We start from the raw sequence: 19,103 nt of genomic DNA on the forward strand, positions 1-19,103 counted from the left end.
AGTTTTCTGACCAAAGAACCACCCAGGATGTTTCACAAGGTGGACAGGCACAGTAGGAATCCTGAAAAGTAGCCGACGCAGGCAGTGAAGATTGCGGTGGCTCTCGCTGACGAATTTCGGCACAGCAGCGGCACTGTTCTAGGATCCCTCAAACCGTAAATAAGTCTTGCGAGCCCTATCTACTCCCTCCCTCACTCCCAGAGTGATCCCCCCAGAGGGGATACGACAGACAGAGGTGGTTGAGCACAAGTGGCACTGTGAGAACCATTCTCATCATCATCATCAATCGTATTTATTGAGCGCTTACTGTGTGCAAAGCACTGTACTAAGCGCTTGGGAAGTACAAGTTGGCAACATATGGAACATATGGCAACTCTCATCACTCCATCATTAGTAATTCCTTCACAAAGGTTCCCAGGACCAAGCCTCATCTGTTCTCGACAAGCGACCCATCCACGAGGCGACCCAGTGCCACTGCCCCGGGTTTAACTCTATCCACTCCCCGTCTGAGGAAAAGAGAGAGAGAAAAGAGGAGGAGAGAGAAAGGTTTGAAGGGTGGGGAAAAGAGGGAAAGGGAAAGAAGGAGAAAGCAGAGAAGGGGAGAAACAGACAGACACAGATGAGAACAAGGAGAAGGAAGGGGAGAGGAGGAGAGGGTTGAAGGGGCTGGCTTCTAACTTCTGTTCAATTTCCTCTTGTCTGAGCTTCTGGTACTTTATGGGAGAACAGAAAGTGGGAGGGAGAGCAAAGGCACCAAACAAACAGGAACTGGGAAAAAGCCGAAAGGCAGAATGTGGAAGGAAGTGGAAGGGCAAGAGGAAAAGCAGAGTAGAGCCAAGGAAGAGTACGGTGGAGGTGAAGAGAGGATGAATGGTCCGGATAAGAGGGTGATACTTTCTTCCTCCAACCAGAGACAGGAGTTGCCTTGCCCTAACCGAAGTGATCTGAGGAATTGAAAGTTTGGGAACATCCGGCCTAAACCTTTTCACACAGTTTTTTCCTAACTGTACATTCCTAAGGATCTTGGCCTCATTCCGTGCCATCAAAATTCACGGACGGAAAGACAGCGACCAGCCGACAGAGCCAACTGAAAACTAAAATAATCCTTATGAAGTCTGAGCAATCTTGAACAAAAAACTATTAATTTACACTTAAAGACACCTGAGAGGTTTATAGAGTAAATGGGTTATCTTCATCCGTCTTCTGTACGGCAAAACCGGGAAGAATTTACCACAGAGAAAGGTTGAATTGCAACTGGAATGAGTCTTTCATGGGTTCACCTATCCCGACTGATATTATAGACAGCCCAAGGAGATACACTCAAAGAGTTTTGTTTTGGGCAAGTAAAATGAGTTAGTTCCACCCATACCTTGAGCTGTGGTTCTTCTTCATCCAGAAGGGAGATGATTCCAGCTGCAAAACAAAGAGCTTGTTATAGCCATGAGTCAACCACTGTAAAACCGAAGGCACGTACAGTCCCTGGGATCTAAATTATACGACAAATGGTTAGAAGGACGATGTGTGAGCTGTACGATTCCGCGACCACTTGGTGCTCCATTATTTTCTTAAAGTCAAAGAGGTCCGCCTCTACCTTGGCAAAAAGCTGATGTACACAAAAACATTCACACAATGTTCAGAGCAACTCATATCACCAACTATCCCTTTGCCCTACTTAACTACTACTGCTATTATTATTATTATCCCCATTATTACTGTTATTATTACTATCTAGCTCCCGGTTGCGAACAGGCAGAAAAGATCATGTTCCAGTCAATCTCGGAAAGAGCCATCATAGCTTTTAGACTGTGAGCCCACTATTTTGTAGGAACTGTCTCTATATGTTGCCAACTTGTACTTCCCAAGCGCTTAGTACAGTGCTCTGCACACAGTAAGCGCTCAATAAATACGATTGATGATAGCCATCATCAAATCCCGGCTCTGCCACTTGTCAGCTGTGTGACTTTGGGCAAGTCACTTCATTTCTCTGGGCCTCAGTTACCTCCTCTGGAAAATGGGGACTAAGACTGTGAGCCCCACATGGGACAGCCTGATAACCTCGTATCTACCCTAGGGCTTAGAACAGTGCTTGGCACATAGTAAGCGCTTAAGGAATACCATCATTATTATAGCAAAATCACGTACTTTTCTTGCTCCACAGAAACTTTTAGACTTGGAGCAACTGAGTCGCAACCGGGTCGGGGGCACCAGCTCTTGGGGGGGATGTTGGGGGGAGGAGACTGACACCATGATGGCCAAGCCATTAGGGTCAGGTGACCAGCTGCAGTCGGTACACTCTGCCCCTAGGAGAGGGAAAGGGGCCAGGAGTGGAGGTGGAGCTGAGATATCATCTCAATATGTGGTTCAATCTCTCATCCTATCCTGACTGGATTACTGCATCAGCCTCCTCTCTGATCTCCCATCCTCCTGTCTCTCCCCACTTCAGTCTATACTTCACGCTGCTGCCCGGATCATCTTTGTGCAGAAACACTCTGGGCATGTTACTCCCCTCCTCAAAAATCTCCAGTGGCTGCCAGTCAACCTACGCATCAGCCAAAAACTCCTCACCTTTGGCTTCAAGGCTGTCCATCACCTCGCCCCCTCCTACCTCACCTCCCTTCTGTCCTTCTCCAGCCCAGCCCGCACCCTCATTCTCGCCTGACCCTCCGTCGACCCCTGGCCCACATCCTCCCCCCTGGCCTGGAATGCCCTCTCTCCCTCTGCCCCTCCGCCAAGCTCGCTCTCTTCCTCCCTTCAAAGCCCTACTGAGAGCTCACCTCCTCCAGGAGGCCTTCCCACACTGAGCCCCCTCCTTCCTCTCCCCCTTCCCACCTCCCCCGCCCTACCTCCTTCCCCTCCCCACAGCACCTGTATATATGTTTGTACACATTTATTACTCTATTTTACTTGTACATATTTACTATTCTATTTTATTTTGTTAATACGTTTTGTTTTGTTGTCTGTCTCCCCCTTCTAGACTGTGAGCCCGTTGTTGGGTAGGGACTGTCTCTATATGTTGCTAACATGTACTTCCCAAGCAATTTGTACAGTGCTCTGCACACAGTAAGCGCTCAATAAATACGATTGAATGAATGAATGAATGAATATCAGCTCCTCGCTGGCTCCTGCAGGCAGTTTATGATTCCCCAGTCTGGTTTCGGCCCCTGCAGGATTTCAAATAATAATAACTGTGCCATTTGTTAAGTGTTTGCTCTAAACACATATTAAGCACAGAGGGATATAACAGATAATCAGATTGGACAATATTGCTGCTCAGCATGGGGCACACAGTCTAAGAGGGATGGAGAACCAGTATTCAATCCCAATCAATCGCATTTATTCATTCAATCGTATTTATTGAACACTTTCTGTGTGCAGACCACTAAGTGCAGGGGAGAGAACAATATAACAGAGTTGAGAGACATGTTCCCTGCCTACCATGAATCCCTTCTTACAGATGAGGAAACTGAGGCCCAGAAAAGTTAAGTGACTCACCCAAGGTCCCACAGCGGACAAGCGACTGAGCCAGAATTAGAACCCAGGGCCTGATTCCCAGATTTGAGAGGCCACACGGCTTCTCATTTCTCCTACCCTCCCTCCCCTCTGCATAGGCTAAGAAGTTGGCTGTGTTACCCCTTGAGCACTTTAATATTCACCCCAGCCCCACAGCAATTACCTATCTAGTATTTTCCCTACCTGTAATTTATTTTAAGGCCTGTCTCTTCCTAAAGAATGTGAGCTCCTTGTGGGCAGGGATTGTGTCTACCAACTCTATTGTATTGAACTTCCCCAAGTCCTTAGTACAGTGTTCTGCACACAATAAGCACTTAATAAATACCACTGATTAATTGACTGATTGACAGATGGCCAGGCTTTATCTCCTGTAAGACCAAGAGGGAAAACTTGGGTTATCCATTTCCCTAGAAGAATACAGAAGAACAAATTTTCTCTCAGACCACATCGCTGAGCAACAGTTAGGGGAAAACTGTGATGGGGAAAGGTCCTTGGCAAAATTTTTAGCTTGGAGAGAGAATAATAATAATCGCGCCATTTGTTACGCGCTTACTGTGTGCCAGACACTGTACTAAGCACTGGGGTAGACACAAGGAAATCAATCAATCAATCAATTGCATTTATTGAGCGCTGTGTGCAGAGCACTGTACTAAGCGCTTGGGAAGTACAAGCTGGCAACATATAGAGACAGTCCCTATGTTGTGATCGGGTTTGTCTGATATCCATTTTGTTTTCCCATCCCTTCCTCCCATCCCTTTGTACACCCTTCTTCATGGAAGAAGAATGCCCGCAAAAACTTCCCGCCACAAAACCTGCCTAACCAAGGCCTCCCCCACCCTGACCTGCCTGACAAAAGCCATCCCTGTTGTCCACTAGCGGAATTGACATGACTGACTCCATTTTGTGCAGGCTGAGAGAACAACTCCTTTTTGTATTGTCTGCAACAGATGCCTTCAAGGCCATTAAACAAGTAACACTTATCTATGTAAGGTCCTAGGTCAGATGACATCCTGACAAGACAGTGACAACAGAAGATAACAGAATTTACACACCTATCTATACAAGGCCATATGGCAGATAACAACAACCTTTACAAGGCAGTAAAAACAGAGAATTTACAGCATCCTGTTGGTCCTAATTGGATTCCTGAAATTCCTAAATGCTCCCTCCCATGTTGCTGTAACTGAATAAAAGACGCAGTGAGAATGGGATCAGGGCTGCTTGATCTGGGTCCCTGGCCCCTTGCAGCCGCGCGCTAATAAAATCCACTTCTAAATTTCTACTTGGGTCTCACTCGCTGATTCTCGGCACAACACCTACCCAACAGTGGGCTCACAGTCTAGAAGGGGGAGACAGAGAACAAAACCAAACATACTAACAAAATAAAATAAATAGAATAGATAGGTACAAGTAAAATAAATAGAGTAATAAATATGTACAAACATATATACATATATACAGGTGCTGTGGGGAAGGAAGGAGGTAAGATGGGGGGGATGGAGAGGGGGACGAGGGGGAGAGGAAGGAAGGGGCTCAGTCTGGCAAGGCCTCCTGGAGGAGGTGAGCTCTCACTAGGGCCTCTGGTTAAACAGGTTAAATCAGGTTAGACATAGTCCCCTGTGCCGCATGGGACTCACAGTCTTAATCCCCATTTTACAGATGAGGTAACAGAGGCCCAGAGAAGTGAAGAGACTCGCCCAAGGTCACATAGCAGACAAGTGGCAGAGCCAGGATTAATCAATCAATCGTATTTATTGAGCGATTACTGTGTGCAAAGCACTGTACTAAGCGCTTGGGAAGTACAAGTTGGCAAAATATAGAGACAGTCCCTACCCAACAGTGGGCTCACAGTCTAAAAGGGGGAGACAGAGAACAAAACCAAACATACTAACAAAATAAAATAGAATAGATATGTACAAGATAGAGTAATAAGTATGTGCAAACATATATACACATATACAGGTGCAGTGGGGAAGGGAAGGAGGTAAGATGGGGGGGATGGAGAGGGGGACGAGGGGGAGAGGAAGGAAGGGGCTCAGACTGGGAAGGCCTCCTGGAGGAGGTGAGCTCTCAGTAGGGCCTTGAAGGGAGGAAGAGAGCTAGCTTGGCGGATGGGCAGAGGGAGGGCATTCCGGGCCTGGGGGAGGACGTGGGCCGGGGGTCGACGGCGGGACAGGCGAGAACGAGGCCCAGTGAGGAGGTTAGCGGCGGCAGAGGAGCGGAGGGTGCGGGCTGGGCTGGAGAAGGACAGAAGGGAGGGGAGGTAGGAGGGGGCGAGGGGATGGACAGCCTTGAAGCCCAGGGTGATTAGAACCCACGACCTTCTGATTCCCAGACTCGTGCTCTAGCAGCCAATTAAACTCCATGGGCAGATAAGAAAGCCAAGGTAGACCTACAAGTTGGCAAACCAGAGTTCAGAAAATCCTGGGAAAAACAGGACATAACAGAATAATTATGCTCCTCACCAGCAGATTCAAGAGATTCAATGAGCTCTCTCCCATCCCATTCCTAGCCAGCCAAGGCACTCGGCTCCCCTAGTACCAACCTACTCACTGGGCCTTGGCACTCACCTCATCCGCCATCCCCCCTGCTCGTTCCCTGCCCCCTGCCTGGCATGCCCCCCTTCTTCAATTCCAACAGACCATCTTCAAAGCCCTACTAAAATCGCATCTCCTCCAGGAAGCCTTCCCTGACTTAAGCATGGACCTCCCCCTATTTTCCCTCCCTAATGCTTCTCCTATGCACTTAATTAATCAATCGTTGGTTGAGAGAAGCAGCGTGGCTCGGTGGAAAGCGCCCGGGGTTTGGAGTCAGAGGTCATGGGTTCAAATCCCGACTCCGCCAAATGTCAGTGGTGTGATTTGGGGCACGTCACTTCACTTCTCGGGGCCTCAGTCACCTCATCTGTAAAATGGGAATGAAGACTGGGAGCCCCCCATGGGACAACCTGATTGCCTTGTAATCAATCAATCAATTGTATTTATTGAGCGCTTACTGTGTGCAGAGCACTGTACTAAGCACTTGGGAAGTACAAGTGGGCAACATATAGAGACCGTCCCTACCCAACAGGGGGCTCACAGTCTAGAAGGGGGAGACAGAGAACAAAACCAAACATATTAACAAAATAAAATAAATAGAATAGATATGTACAAGTAAAATAAATAGAGTAATAAATATGTACAAACATATACACAAATATACAGGTGCTGTAGGGAAGGAGGTAAGACGGGGGGGGGGGATGGAGAGGGAGAGGAGGGGGAGAGGAAGGTTAGGTCTACCTCGTAACCTCCCCAGCGCTTAGAACAGTGCTTTGCACATAATAAGCACTTAATAAATGCCATCATTATTATTATTATTATTTACTGAGTGCTTATTATGCACAGAGCACTGTACTAAGTGCTTGGAAGAGAACAATACAACAGAATTAGCAGACATGTGCCCTGCCCATTATTATTATTATTTATTGAGTGCTTATTATGCGCAGAGCACTGTACTAAGTGCTTGGAAGGGAACAATACAACAGAATTAGCGGGTACGTGCCCTGCCCACAAAGAGTTTACAGTCTTAGAAGACCCCCCCCCCACCCACTAAGCAGTTAAGTAGTCCCCTCTCATCCCCACCCCCACAGGACTCATGCACACTCCAGCGCTCAGAACAGTGCTCGGCACATAGTAAGCGCATAACAAATACCATCCCCCTTACACTGCACTAACTCCCCTAGCTGTAATTTATTTTCATGTCTGATCCCCCCTCTAGACGGGAAGCTCCTTATGGACAGGGAAGCTATCTACCGACTGTATTGTACTGTACTTTCCCAACTGCGAAGTACAACGCTCCTCACTCAGAAAGCGCTCGATAAACAATATTAATCGATTTACGGTTGAATGACAATCAATCGCATTTTTCCACCTGTCGGATTTACTGAGCATTTACTGTGCACTTAAGTGCTTGGGAGAGCACAATATCAGAGAAGCAGCGTGGCTCAGTGGAAAGAGCCCGGGCTTTGGAGTCAGAGGTCATGGGTTCAAATCCCGGCTCTGCCAATTGTCAGCTGTGTGACTTTGGGCAAGTCACTTAACTTCTCTGTGCCTCAGGTACCTCATCTGGAAAATGGGGATTAAGACTGTGAGCCTGATTACCTTGTAACCTCCCCAGCGTTTAGAACAGTGCTTTGCACATAGTAAGCGCTTAATAAATGCCATAATTATTATTATTATTATTATTATTATTATAACAGACACATTCCCTGCCCACAAAGAGCTTACAGTTCAGAGACAAAGGGGAACCTGTTCAAGGGGAGTCCAAAATTTAAGAGGCCCAGAAAAGAAAAGCCAGTTGAGCAGCATCTTTGTTAAATGAGGGAAGAAACGTCAGTCAAGGATCAATTAGAGGCCATCCTCCCTGCCCCCAAAGCCCATTACATTATTCTCAACTCATCAATCGGTGGTATTTGAGCTTTGCACATAGTAAGCACTTAATAAATGCCATCATTATTATTATTATCATTAATCAATCAATCAATCAATCGTATTTATTGAGCGCTTACTGTGTGCAGAGCACTGTACTAAGCGCTTGGGAAGTACAAGTTGGCAACATATATCATTATTATTATTATTATTATTGAGCACTTAACAGGAACACTGAAGTAAACGCTTGGGAAAGTACAATACAAGAGTCGCTCGACACGCTCTTTGCCCGCGACGAGCTGACTCGTGTCACATTCAACCCAAAGATCAATCAATCGTATTTATTGAGCGCTTTCTGTATGCAGAGCACTGTACTAAGCGCTTGGGAAGTACAAGTTGGCAACATATAGAGACAGTCCCTACCCAACAGTGGGCTCACAGTCTAAAAGTGGTTGAATCTAAAAGATTCGATCGGTCTCCAAATTCTGTTGGTTCTATCTTCACGACGCCGCTAAAATCTGTCCTATCCTTTCCTCCCAAACTGCTCATCACTGATCCGAGCACTTATCCGATCCCACTTGGATTACGGCATCAGCCCCCACGCTGACCTCCCGGTCTCCCGTCTCACCCCATCTAATCCTTACTCTCTCTGTTGCCCGAGTCATTTTTCTAAAAAAAAAAACACCCCAAAAAAAGAAAAACCCCATTCAATCCACACCTTTCCACTCCTCAAGAACCACCAGAGGTTATTCATCCCACATCTGCACGTGGCTCAGTGGAAAGAGCCCGGGCTTTGGAGTCCGAGGTCACGGGTTCAAATCCCGGCTCCGCCACGTGCCTGCTGTGTGACCTTGGGCAAGTCACTTCACTTCTCTGAGCCTCAGTTATCTCAGCATGGCTCAGTGGCAAGAGCCCGGGCTTTGGAGTCAGAGGCCATGGGTTCGAATCCCGGCTCCGCCACGTGCCTGCTGTGTGACCTTGGGCAAGCCACTTCACTTCTCTGAGCCTCAGTTACCTCAGCGTGGCTCAGTGGCAAGAGCCCGGGCTTTGGAGTCCGAGGTCACGGGTTCGAATCCCGGCTCCGCCACGTGCCTGCTGTGTGACCTTGGGCAAGTCACTTCACTTCTCTGAGCTTCAGTTACCTCAGTGTGGCTCAGTGGCAAGAGCCCGGGCTTTGGAGTCAGAGGTCATGGGTTCGAATCCCGCCTCCACCACGTGTCTGCTGTGTGACCTTGGGCAAGTCACTGAACTTCTCTGGGCCTCAGTTACCTCATCTGGAAAATGGGGATGAAGACTGTGAGCCCCCCGTGGGACAACCTGATCACCCTGTATCCTCCCCAGAGCTTAGAACAGTGCTTTGCACATAGTAAGCGCTTAACAAATGCCAATTATTATTATTATGAAAATGGGGATTAAGACTGGGAGCCCCGTGTGGGACAACCTGATCACCTCGTATCCCCCCAGTGCTTAGAACAGTGCTTTGCACATAGTAAGCGCTTAACAAATACTATTATTATTATTATTATTATTATCTGCAACAAACCGAATCTCCTGACCTCTGGCTTTAAAGCAATCAACTCGCCCCCATTTTACCTTGCTGATTACCTATTACAACCCAGCCCTCACACTTCATTCCTCTAACACCAATCCACTTACTTTTCCTCAATCTTGTCTATCTCGCCGCCAACGCCCTCACATCCCTCCCTCTTCATAGCCGACAGATCACTATTCTCCCCGCCTTCAAAAACCTTACTAAGATCACATCTCCTCCAAGAAGCCTTCCCTAATTAAGCCCTCGCCTCCCTTATGCCTTCTCCGTTCTGCATCACCTAAACACTTGGATTTGTACCCTTTAAGCCCTTGATAAGAACCCCACGACACTTATGTACGTAGGTACATCACGTACATAGAGAAGCAGTGCGGTTCAGTGGAAAGAGCCCGGGCTTTGGAGTCAGAGGTCATGGGTTCAAGTCCCGGCTCCCCCAATTGTCAGCTGGGTGCCTTTGGGCAAGTCGTTTAACTTCTCTGGGCCTCAGTTACCTCACCTGTAAAATGGGGACTAATAATAATAATAATAATAATAATAATGGCATTTATTAAGCGCTTACTATGTGCAAGGCACTGTTCTAAGCGCTGGGGGTATACAAGGTGATCAGGTTGTCCCACGTGGGGCTCACAATCTTCATCCCCATTTTACAGATGAGGTAACTGAGGCACGGAGAAGTTATTATTATTATTACTGTAAATACAACTGAATGAATGAAAGTGGCAGAGCCGGGACTAGAAGCCAGGTCAAGTGACTTGCCCAAAGTCACACAGCTGACAAGTGGCAGAGCCAGGATTCGAACCCATGACCTCTGGCTCCAAAGTCCGTGCTCTTTCCACTGAGCCACGCTGCAGACTGTGAACCCCCCATGGGACAACCTGATCACCTTTGTAAGCTCCCCAGTGCTTAGAACAGTGCTTTGCACATAGTGAGCACTTAATAAATGCCATTATTATTATTATATTCGTAATTGACAGTTTCTAGAATATAAATTTGTTACGGGAAGGGAGCGTGTCTACTAATTCTGTTATATGATACTCTCGCTAGTGCTTAGTATGCTGCTCTGCACATAATAAGCACTCAATGCAGAAGGTTAATTGATTATTTTAATGTCTCTCCCCACCTCTGGACCGTAAGCTCCTTGGGGGCAAGGAATGTGTCTACGAACTCCATTGTACTGTGGGGTTTAGGACAGTGTTCTGCACCTCAGTAAGCGCCCAAAGAATACCATGACTGGTGGAGTAGGAAATGGCAGCACGACCTGGAGATCATAACTTGTACTTCCCAAGCGCTTAGTCCAGTGCTCTGCACACAGTAAGCGCTCAATAAATACGATTGAATGAATGAATGAAAGGTAGTAAAGGAAACCCCAGGTAAGGGAAACAGCAGAGTACCAGGATCCATCCCTGAGGAATCTGATGGAGTGGGAAGAGTTCACAGGGCTCGGGGGGGGATGGGAACCAGGATTCAGAGTGGTGGAGGCTGGAAGTATATATGTATATATGTTTGTACATATTTATTACTCTATTTATTTTACTTGTACATATCTATTCTATTTATTTATTTTTTTTGTTAGTATGTTTTGGTTCTGTTCTCTGTCTCCCCCTTTTAGACTGTGAGCCCACTGTTGGGTAGGGACTGTCTCTATATGTTGCCAATTTGTACTTCCCAAGCAGTTAGTACAGTGCTCTGCACATAGTAAGCGCTCAATAAATACGATCGATGATGATAATGCCAAATATCTCCCTTGGCAGAAGTGGTGGCCGAGGTGACCCAACCCTCGCTTGGGCCGGGCTTCATTCATTCATTCATTCATTCATTCGTATTTATTGAGCGCTTACTGTGTGCAGAGCCCTGTACTAAGCGCTTGGGAAGTACAAATCGGCAACATATAGAGGCGGTCCCTACCCAACAACGGGCTCACAGTCTAGGAGGGGGAGACAGACAACAAAACAAAACAAGCGCACTCTGTCCTGCTGTTGCCCGCTGCTGGCCATGATCCCGGTGATGCAGAGGACGGGGGAGCAATGAATGCCCAGGGTGGGACTCCAAGGAGGTCGACAGAGAGAAGGTCCGGGATGGCTACTTTGCTACCGATCCACTTCCAATCAATCAATCAATCGTATTTATTGAGCGCTTACTGTAGGCAGAGCACTGTACTAAGCGCTTGGGAAGTCCAAGTTGGCAACATATAGAGACGGTCCCGACCCAACAGTGGGCTCACAGTCTAAAAGGGGGAGACAGAGAACAGAACCAAAACATACTAACAAAAAAAAAAATAAATAGAATAGATATGTACAAGTAAAATAAATAGAGTAATAAATATGCACAAACATATATACATATACACTTCCAGCCTCCACCACTCTGAATCCTGGTTCCCATCCCCCACAAGCCCTGTGAACTCTTCCCACCCTACCAGATTCCTCATGGATGGATCCTGGTACTCCGCTGCTTCCCTTACCTGGGGTTTCCTTTACTACCTTTCATTCATTCATTCATTCAATCGTATTTATTGAGCGCTTACTGTGTGCAGAGCACTGTACTAAGCGCTTGGGAAGTCCAAGTTGGCAACATCTAGAGATGGTCCCTACCCAACAGGGGGCTCACAGGCTAGAAGGGGGAGACGGAGAACAAAACAAAATATATTAAATAAGTAGAATAAATATGTACAAATAAAATAGAGTAATAAATACGTACAAACATATATACAGGTGCTGTGGGGAGGGGAAGGAGGTAAGGTGGGGGGGATGAGGAGGGGGAGGAGAGGGAGAGGAAGGAGGGGGCTCAGTCTGGGAAGGCCTCCTGGAGGAGGTGAGCTCTCAGTAGGGCTTTGAAGGGTAGCCCCTTCAAGGGCAGGGGGCTGCCTCCCCAATAATGGGAGACGGAAGAGGGACCATAAACTTGACTAAGCTCCTTGTGAGCCCACTGTTGGGTAGGGACTGTCTCTATGTGTTGCCAATTTGTACTTCCCAAGTGCTTAGTACAGTGCTCTGCACACAGTAAGCGCTCAATAAATACGATTGATGATGATGATGATGAGCAGGGATCCTGTCTACCACCTCTATTGTACTGTACTCCCCCAAGCACATAATACAGTTCTCCGAACCCAGGAAGCGCCTAATAAATACAAACGACTGTAGTCCCTCTAATCTGCCTGCTAATTCTGGGTTGGGTTTTTTTGATGGTATTTATTAAGCGCTTACTATGTGCCAAGCACTGTTCTAAGCGCTGGGGAGGTTACAAGGTGATCAAGTTGTCCCACGTGGGGCTCACAGGCTTAATCCCCATTTTCCAGATGAGGTAACTGAGGCACAGAGAAGTTAAGTGACTTGCCCAAAGTCACACAGCTGATAAGTGGCGGAGCAGGGATTTGAACCCATGACCTCCGACTCCAAATCCCGGGCTCTTTCCACTGAGCCACGCTGCTTCTCGCTGATTCTGTTGTATTGTACTCTTCCAAGCACTTGGTACAGTGCTCTACATAGTGTAAGCACTCAAATACCCTTGACTGAATGATTGACTGGTGCCAAAAGGATCATAAACAATAATAATAATGATGATGGTATTTGTTAAGCACTTACTATGTGCCAGGCACTGTAATAAGCACTGGAATGCTTCCAAGCACATTGGGTTGGACACAGTCCCTGTCCCACATGGGGCTCACAGTCTTCATCCTCACTTTACAGATGAGGTCACTGAGGCGCAGAGAAGAGAAATAATAATAATAATAATAATAATGATGGCATTTATTAAGCACTTACTATGTGCAAAGCACTGTCCTAAGCACTGGGGAGGTTACAGGGTGATCAGGTTGTCCCACGGGGGCTCACAGTCTTAATCCCCATTTTCCAGACAAGGGAACTGAGGCCCAGAGAAGTGAAGTGACTTGCCCAAAGTCACACAGCTGACAATTGGCAGAGCAGGGATTTGAACCCATGACCTCTGAATCCAAAGTCCGGGCTCTTTTCCACTGAGCCACGCTGCTTCTCCGAAATGAACTGCCCAAGGCCACACAGCAGACAAGCAGTGGAGCCAGGATTAGAACCCCTGACCTTCTGACTCCCATGCCCGTGCTCTATGCACTAAACCAAGCTGCTTCTCAGACAGCAAGCTCCTTGTGGGCAGGAATCGTGCCTACCGACTGTTCCACCGTACTGAGCCAAACGCTTAGTATAGTGTCCTGCACACAGTAAGCCCTCAATAAACACGACTGATGAGAAGCAGACCATAAACTATCAATCAATCGCATTTATTGAGCGCTTACTGTGTGCAGAGCACTGTACTGAGCGCTTGGGAAGTCCAAGTTGGCAACATATAGAGACGGTCCCTACCCAACAGTGGGCTCACAGTCTAGAAGGGGGAGACAGAGAACAAAACCAAACATACTAACAAAATAAAATAAATAGAATAGATATGTACAAGTAAAATAAATAGAGTAATAAATACAAACTAGACTGTAAGCTCCTTGTGGACAGAGAGCATGTCTACCAACTCTGTTGTACTGGACTCTCCCAATCGCTTAGTACGGTGCTCTGCCCACTCTTAACACTAAACTCTCCAGGAGAAGTACTCCGGGCAGGGGGGAAAGGGAGGTGGGGCAACTAGAATTGAGCTGTAAGCTCTCCATACCCTAGACTGATGGCCACTACACTCTCCGGGAAAAATACTCCCGGGGGAGGGCTATCCGAACTGAGCTGTAAGCACTCAACATATACTCCAGACTAACATCATCAATCGCATTTATTGAGCGCTTACTATGTGTGCAGAGCACTGTACTAAGCGCTTGGGAAGTCCAAGTTGGCAACGTATAGAGACGGTCCCTACCCACCAGTGGGCTCACAGTCTAAAAGACTAACACTAAACTCTCCGGGAGAAATAGTCCTGGGGGAGGAAGCGGGGGGCCGCGGAGGGGCTACCAGAATTGGACCGTAAGTGCTCAACAAATAACTAAGACCGGGTACCACTAAACTATCCAGCAGAAATGCTCCTGGGGGAGGAAGGGGGGGCCGGGGAGAGGCTACCAATCAATCAATCAATCAATCAATCGTATTTATTGAGCGCTTGCTGTGTGCAGACCGCTGGACTAAGCGCTTGGGAAGTACCAGCTGGCAACGTGTAGAGACGGTCCCTACCCAACAGTGGGCTCACAGTCTAGAAGGGGGAGACAGAGAACAAAACCAAACATACTAACAAAATAAAATAAATAGAATAGGTAGGTACAAGTAAAATATATAAATAAATAGAGTAATAAATATGTACAAACATATATACAGGTGCTGTGGGGAAGGGAAGGAGGTAAGATGGGGGGGATGGAGAGGGGGACTACCACTAAGTGGACTAACATTAACCTCTCCAGGACAAATACTCCTGGGGGGGGGGGCGTGGTGCTACCAGTATTGAGCTGTAAGTGCTCAACAAATACCCTAGACTGATTACCACTAAACCCTCCAGGACAAATACTGGAGAAGCAGCGTGGCTCAGTGGAAAGAGCCCGGGCTTTGGAGTCAGAGGTCGTGGGTTCAAATCCCGGCTCTGCCAATTGTCAGCTGTGTGGCTTTGGGCGAGTCACAATTTCTCTGTGCCTCAGCTCCCTCATCTGTAAAATGGGGATTAAAACTGTGAGCCCCCATGGGACAACCTGATCACCTTATAACCACCCCCCCCAGCACTTACAAAAGTGCTTTGCACATAGTAAGTGCTTAATAAATGCCATCATTAAATACTCCTAGGGGAGGAAGGCGGGGGGAGGGGGGGGGGAGGAGCACTACTAGAACTGAGCTGTAAGCGCTCAACAATACTCCAGACTGACTACCACTAAACTGACCAGGACAAATAGTCCTGGGGTAGGAAGGGGGGGTGGGCTACCAGAATTGAGCTGTAAGCGCTTAATACCCCAAACCAACTACCACTACACTGACCAGGGTAAATAGTCCTGAGGGAGGAAATCAATCAATCAATTGAAATTATTGAGCGAGCTGTAAGGGCTCAACAAATACCCTAGCCTGATTACCACTTAACCCTCCAGGAGAAATAGTCCTGGGGGGTGGGGGGGCTACCGGAACTCAACAAATAACCTAGCCTAACTCCCACTAAACTGTCCAGGACAAATACTCCTGGGGGAGGAAAGGGCCTACCAGAACTGAGCCGTAAGTGCTCAACAAATAACCGTGCTTGACTACCATTAAACCGTCCAGGGCAAGTAGTCTTTGGGGAGAAAAAGGGCAGGGGCGGGGGGGTTGGTTACCGGAACTGAGCTGTAAGTGCTCAACGAATAACCTAGCCTGACTCCCACTTAACCCTCCAGGACAAATACCCCTGGGGAGGAATGGGGGGAAGCTACAGAATTGAGCTGTAAGTGCTCAACAAATACCCCAGCCCGACTACCACTAGACCCTCCAGGACAAATAGTCCTGAGGGAGGAAGGCGGGGGGGGGGGGCGACCAAAATTGAGCCATAGGCGATCAACAAATAACATAGCCTGATTCCCACTATATTGTCCTGGGGGAGGAAAGTGGGAAGGGGGGTGGGGGAGAGCACTACCAGAACTGAGCCGTGAGCACTCAATAAATAACTTAGCCCGACTACCACTAGACTGTCCAGGAGAAATACTCCTGGGGGAGGAAGCGGGGGGCACCCTACCAGAACTGAGCTGCAAGCGCTCAACAAATACCCCGGCCCTGATTACCACTTAACCCTCCAGGACAAACACAGGAGGAGAAGAGGAGAAGGAGGATGAGAAGAGGAGGAGAAGAGAAGGAGGAGGTGGAAGGGGAGGAGAAAGAGAAAGAGGTGGAAGAGAGGAGGATGAGGGTGGAGAAGAGGAGAGGAGGAGGAGGGGAGGAAGAGGAGAGGAGGAGGAGGAGGGGAGGAAGAGGAGAGGAGGAGGAGGGGAGGAAGAGGAGAGGAGGAGTGAATGGGGGGAGGAAGAGGAGAGGAGGAGTGAATGGAGGGAGGAGAGAGGAGAACAAGGAAGAGAGGGAAGAGGAGGGGAGGAGGATGGAAGAGAGGAGGAGAAGAAGGGTGGAAGAGAGGAGAAGAAAGAGAAAGAGGAGGAGGTGGAAGAGAGGAGGAGGAGGGTGGAGGAGAAGAGGAAGAGGAGAGGAGGAGGAGGGAATGGAGGAAGGAGAGGAGAGAGGAGAACAAGACAGAGAGGAAGAGGACGGGAGGAGGAGGAGGAGGATGGAAGACAGGAGGAGAAGGGTGGAGAAGAGGAGAAGGAGGAGGATGGAAGAGAGGAGGAGAAGGGTGGTGGAGAGGAGAGGAGGAGGAGGATGGAAGAGAGGAGGAAGAGGAGGAAGAAGGGGGGAGGAGAGGAAAAAGAGGGTGGAGGGGAGGGGGCCGGGGCGGACAGGCAGGAGGAGGCAGCGCTGTGGGTAACAACAATAACGACGATGATGATATTTGTTAAGTGCTTACTCTGTGCAAAGCACTGTTCTAAGCGCTGGCGAGGATACAAGATGATCAGGTTGCCCCACGTGGGGCTCAGTCTTCATCCCCATTTTCCAGATGAGGGAACTGAGGCCCAGAGAAGAGAAGTGACTTACCCAAGGTCTCACAGCAGACAGTTGGCGGAGCCGGGATTAGAACCCACGACCTCTCCCTCCCAAGTCCGGGCTCTTTCCACGGAGCCAGGCTGCTTCTGTAGGGACCGCCTCGCCCTGCTGCCGATCCGTACTCCCTCCCAAGCGCTTAGCACAGTGCTGCACGCGCAGTAGGCGCTCAATCGATACGGCTGAATGAGTGAATGAATGAATGAGAGGAGGAAGAGGAGGAGAGGTGGAGGAGGTGACGAGAAGGAGGATGGAAGAGAGGAGGAGAGGAGGAAGAAGAGGGGGAGGGGAGGAAGAAGAGGGGGAGGAGAGGAAAAAGAGGGTGGAGGGGAGGAGGCTGCACAACCCTCCGCCAAGCTAGCTCTCTTCCTCCCTTCAAAACCCTGCTGAGAGCTCACCTCCTCCAGGAGGCCTTCCCAGACTCAGCCCCCTCCTTCCTCTCCCCCTCCCCATCCCCGCCGCCTTACCTCCTTCCCCTCCCCACAGCACCTGTAGAGATGTTTGTACGGATTTACTACTCTATTTATTTTACTTTATTCTATTTATTTTATTTTGTTAATATGTTTGGTTTTGTTCTCTGTCTCCCCCTTCTAGACTGTGAGCCCAACGTCGGGTAGGGACCGTCTCTCTATGTTGCCAACTTGTACTTCCCAAGCGCTTAGTCCGGTGCTCTGCACACAGTAAGCGCTCAATAGATACGACTGAATGAATCCTCCCTTCAAGGCCCTACTGAGAGCTCACCTCCTCCAGGAGGCCTTCCCAGACTGAGCCCCCTCCTTCCTCTCCCTCTCCTTCCCCTCCCCACAGCACCTGTATAGATGTTTGCACGTATTTATTACTCTATCTATTTTACTTATACACATTTACTCTTTTATTTTGTTAATATGTCTTGTTCCCTTGTCTGTCTCCCCCTTCTAGACCGCGAGCCCGCTGTTGGGGAGAGACCGTCTCTAGATGTTGCCAACTTGTGCTTCCCAAGCGCTTAGTCCAGTGCTCTGCACTCGGTAAGCGCTCAATAAATACGATCGAATGAATGAATAAATGTTGCCAACTGGTACATCTCAAGCGCTTAGCCCAGTGCTCTGCACTCAGTAAGCGCTCAATAAATACGATTGAATGAATGAATAAATGTTGCCAACTGGTACATCTCAAGCGCTTAGTCCAGTGCTCTGCACTCAGTAAGCGCTCAATAAATACGACTGAATGAATGAATAAATGTTGCCAACTGGTACATCTCAAGCGCTTAGCCCAGTGCTCTGCACTCAGTAAGCGCTCAATAAATACGACTGAATGAATGAATAAATGTTGCCAACTTGTACATCTCAAGCGCTTAGTCCAGTGCTCTGCACACAGTAAGTGCTCAATAAATACGATCGAATGAATGAATAAATGTTGCCGACTTGTACATCTCAAGCGCTTAGTCCAGTGCTCTGCACACAGTAAGCGCTCAATAAATACGATTGAACGAATGAATAAATGTTGCCAACTTATACATCTCAAGCGCTTAGTCCAGTGCTCTGCACTCAGTAAGCGCTCAATAAATACGATCGAATGAATGAATGAATGAATGAATGAACAAGCAAACGACTGAATGAACTCGTCCCCGGCCCTGACTCAGCTCAATCCCGGCGGCCCTCACCGGCGGAAGTGATCATCCTGCCGCCGAGCCGCGCCGCGCTGTGCTGCACGCTGTGCTGTACGCTGTGCCGTGCCGTGCAGCACGCTGTGCTGTGCGCTGTGCGAAGGTGCGCTGCGCGCTGCTAGGCGACCCGCTGTGCCGCCGGGCCCGTGTCCGCTCAGCGCCTCCCCACACCGCCCCCCAGAGGACGGCCTTCCGGTTGCTCTACGGGGAGCGGGGGGTAGTGCGCCCCCTGCAGGCTGGGCGGACTCCAACGCCGCCCCCACAGGACGTCCTTCCGGTTGCCTGGGGGGGCGGGGGGTAGTGCGCCCCCTGCAGGCTGGGAGGACTCCAACACCGCCCCCACAGGACGTCCTTCCGGTTGCCTCTAGGGGGAGCGAGTCGTGGGGGGAATTAGTGCGCCCTCTGCAGGCTGGGCGGACTCCAACACCACCCGGAGGACGTCCTTC

The 19,103-nt window shown here is 48.7% G+C and overlaps 1 protein-coding gene across 1 annotated transcript in view; it reads right to left on the minus strand.

Moving 5' to 3' along the window:
- The window catches only part of PSMD1 (proteasome 26S subunit, non-ATPase 1), a 158,554-nt gene extending 139,837 nt beyond the window's left edge, over positions 1-18,717 (minus strand). The window contains exons 1-2 of the mRNA XM_038742337.1: positions 18,655-18,717; positions 1,370-1,413 (exon numbers count right to left, since the gene is read on the minus strand). Coding sequence (XP_038598265.1) covers positions 1,370-1,413; positions 18,655-18,670 — 60 coding nt within the window. The 5' untranslated portion in view covers positions 18,671-18,717. The remainder of the gene's footprint in view (positions 1-1,369; positions 1,414-18,654) is intronic.
- Between the last annotated feature and the right edge of the window lie 386 nt (positions 18,718-19,103).

Source organism: Tachyglossus aculeatus, chromosome 1, assembly GCF_015852505.1.
Source record: "Tachyglossus aculeatus isolate mTacAcu1 chromosome 1, mTacAcu1.pri, whole genome shotgun sequence".
In the NCBI taxonomy this organism is placed as follows: Eukaryota; Metazoa; Chordata; class Mammalia; order Monotremata; family Tachyglossidae; genus Tachyglossus; species Tachyglossus aculeatus.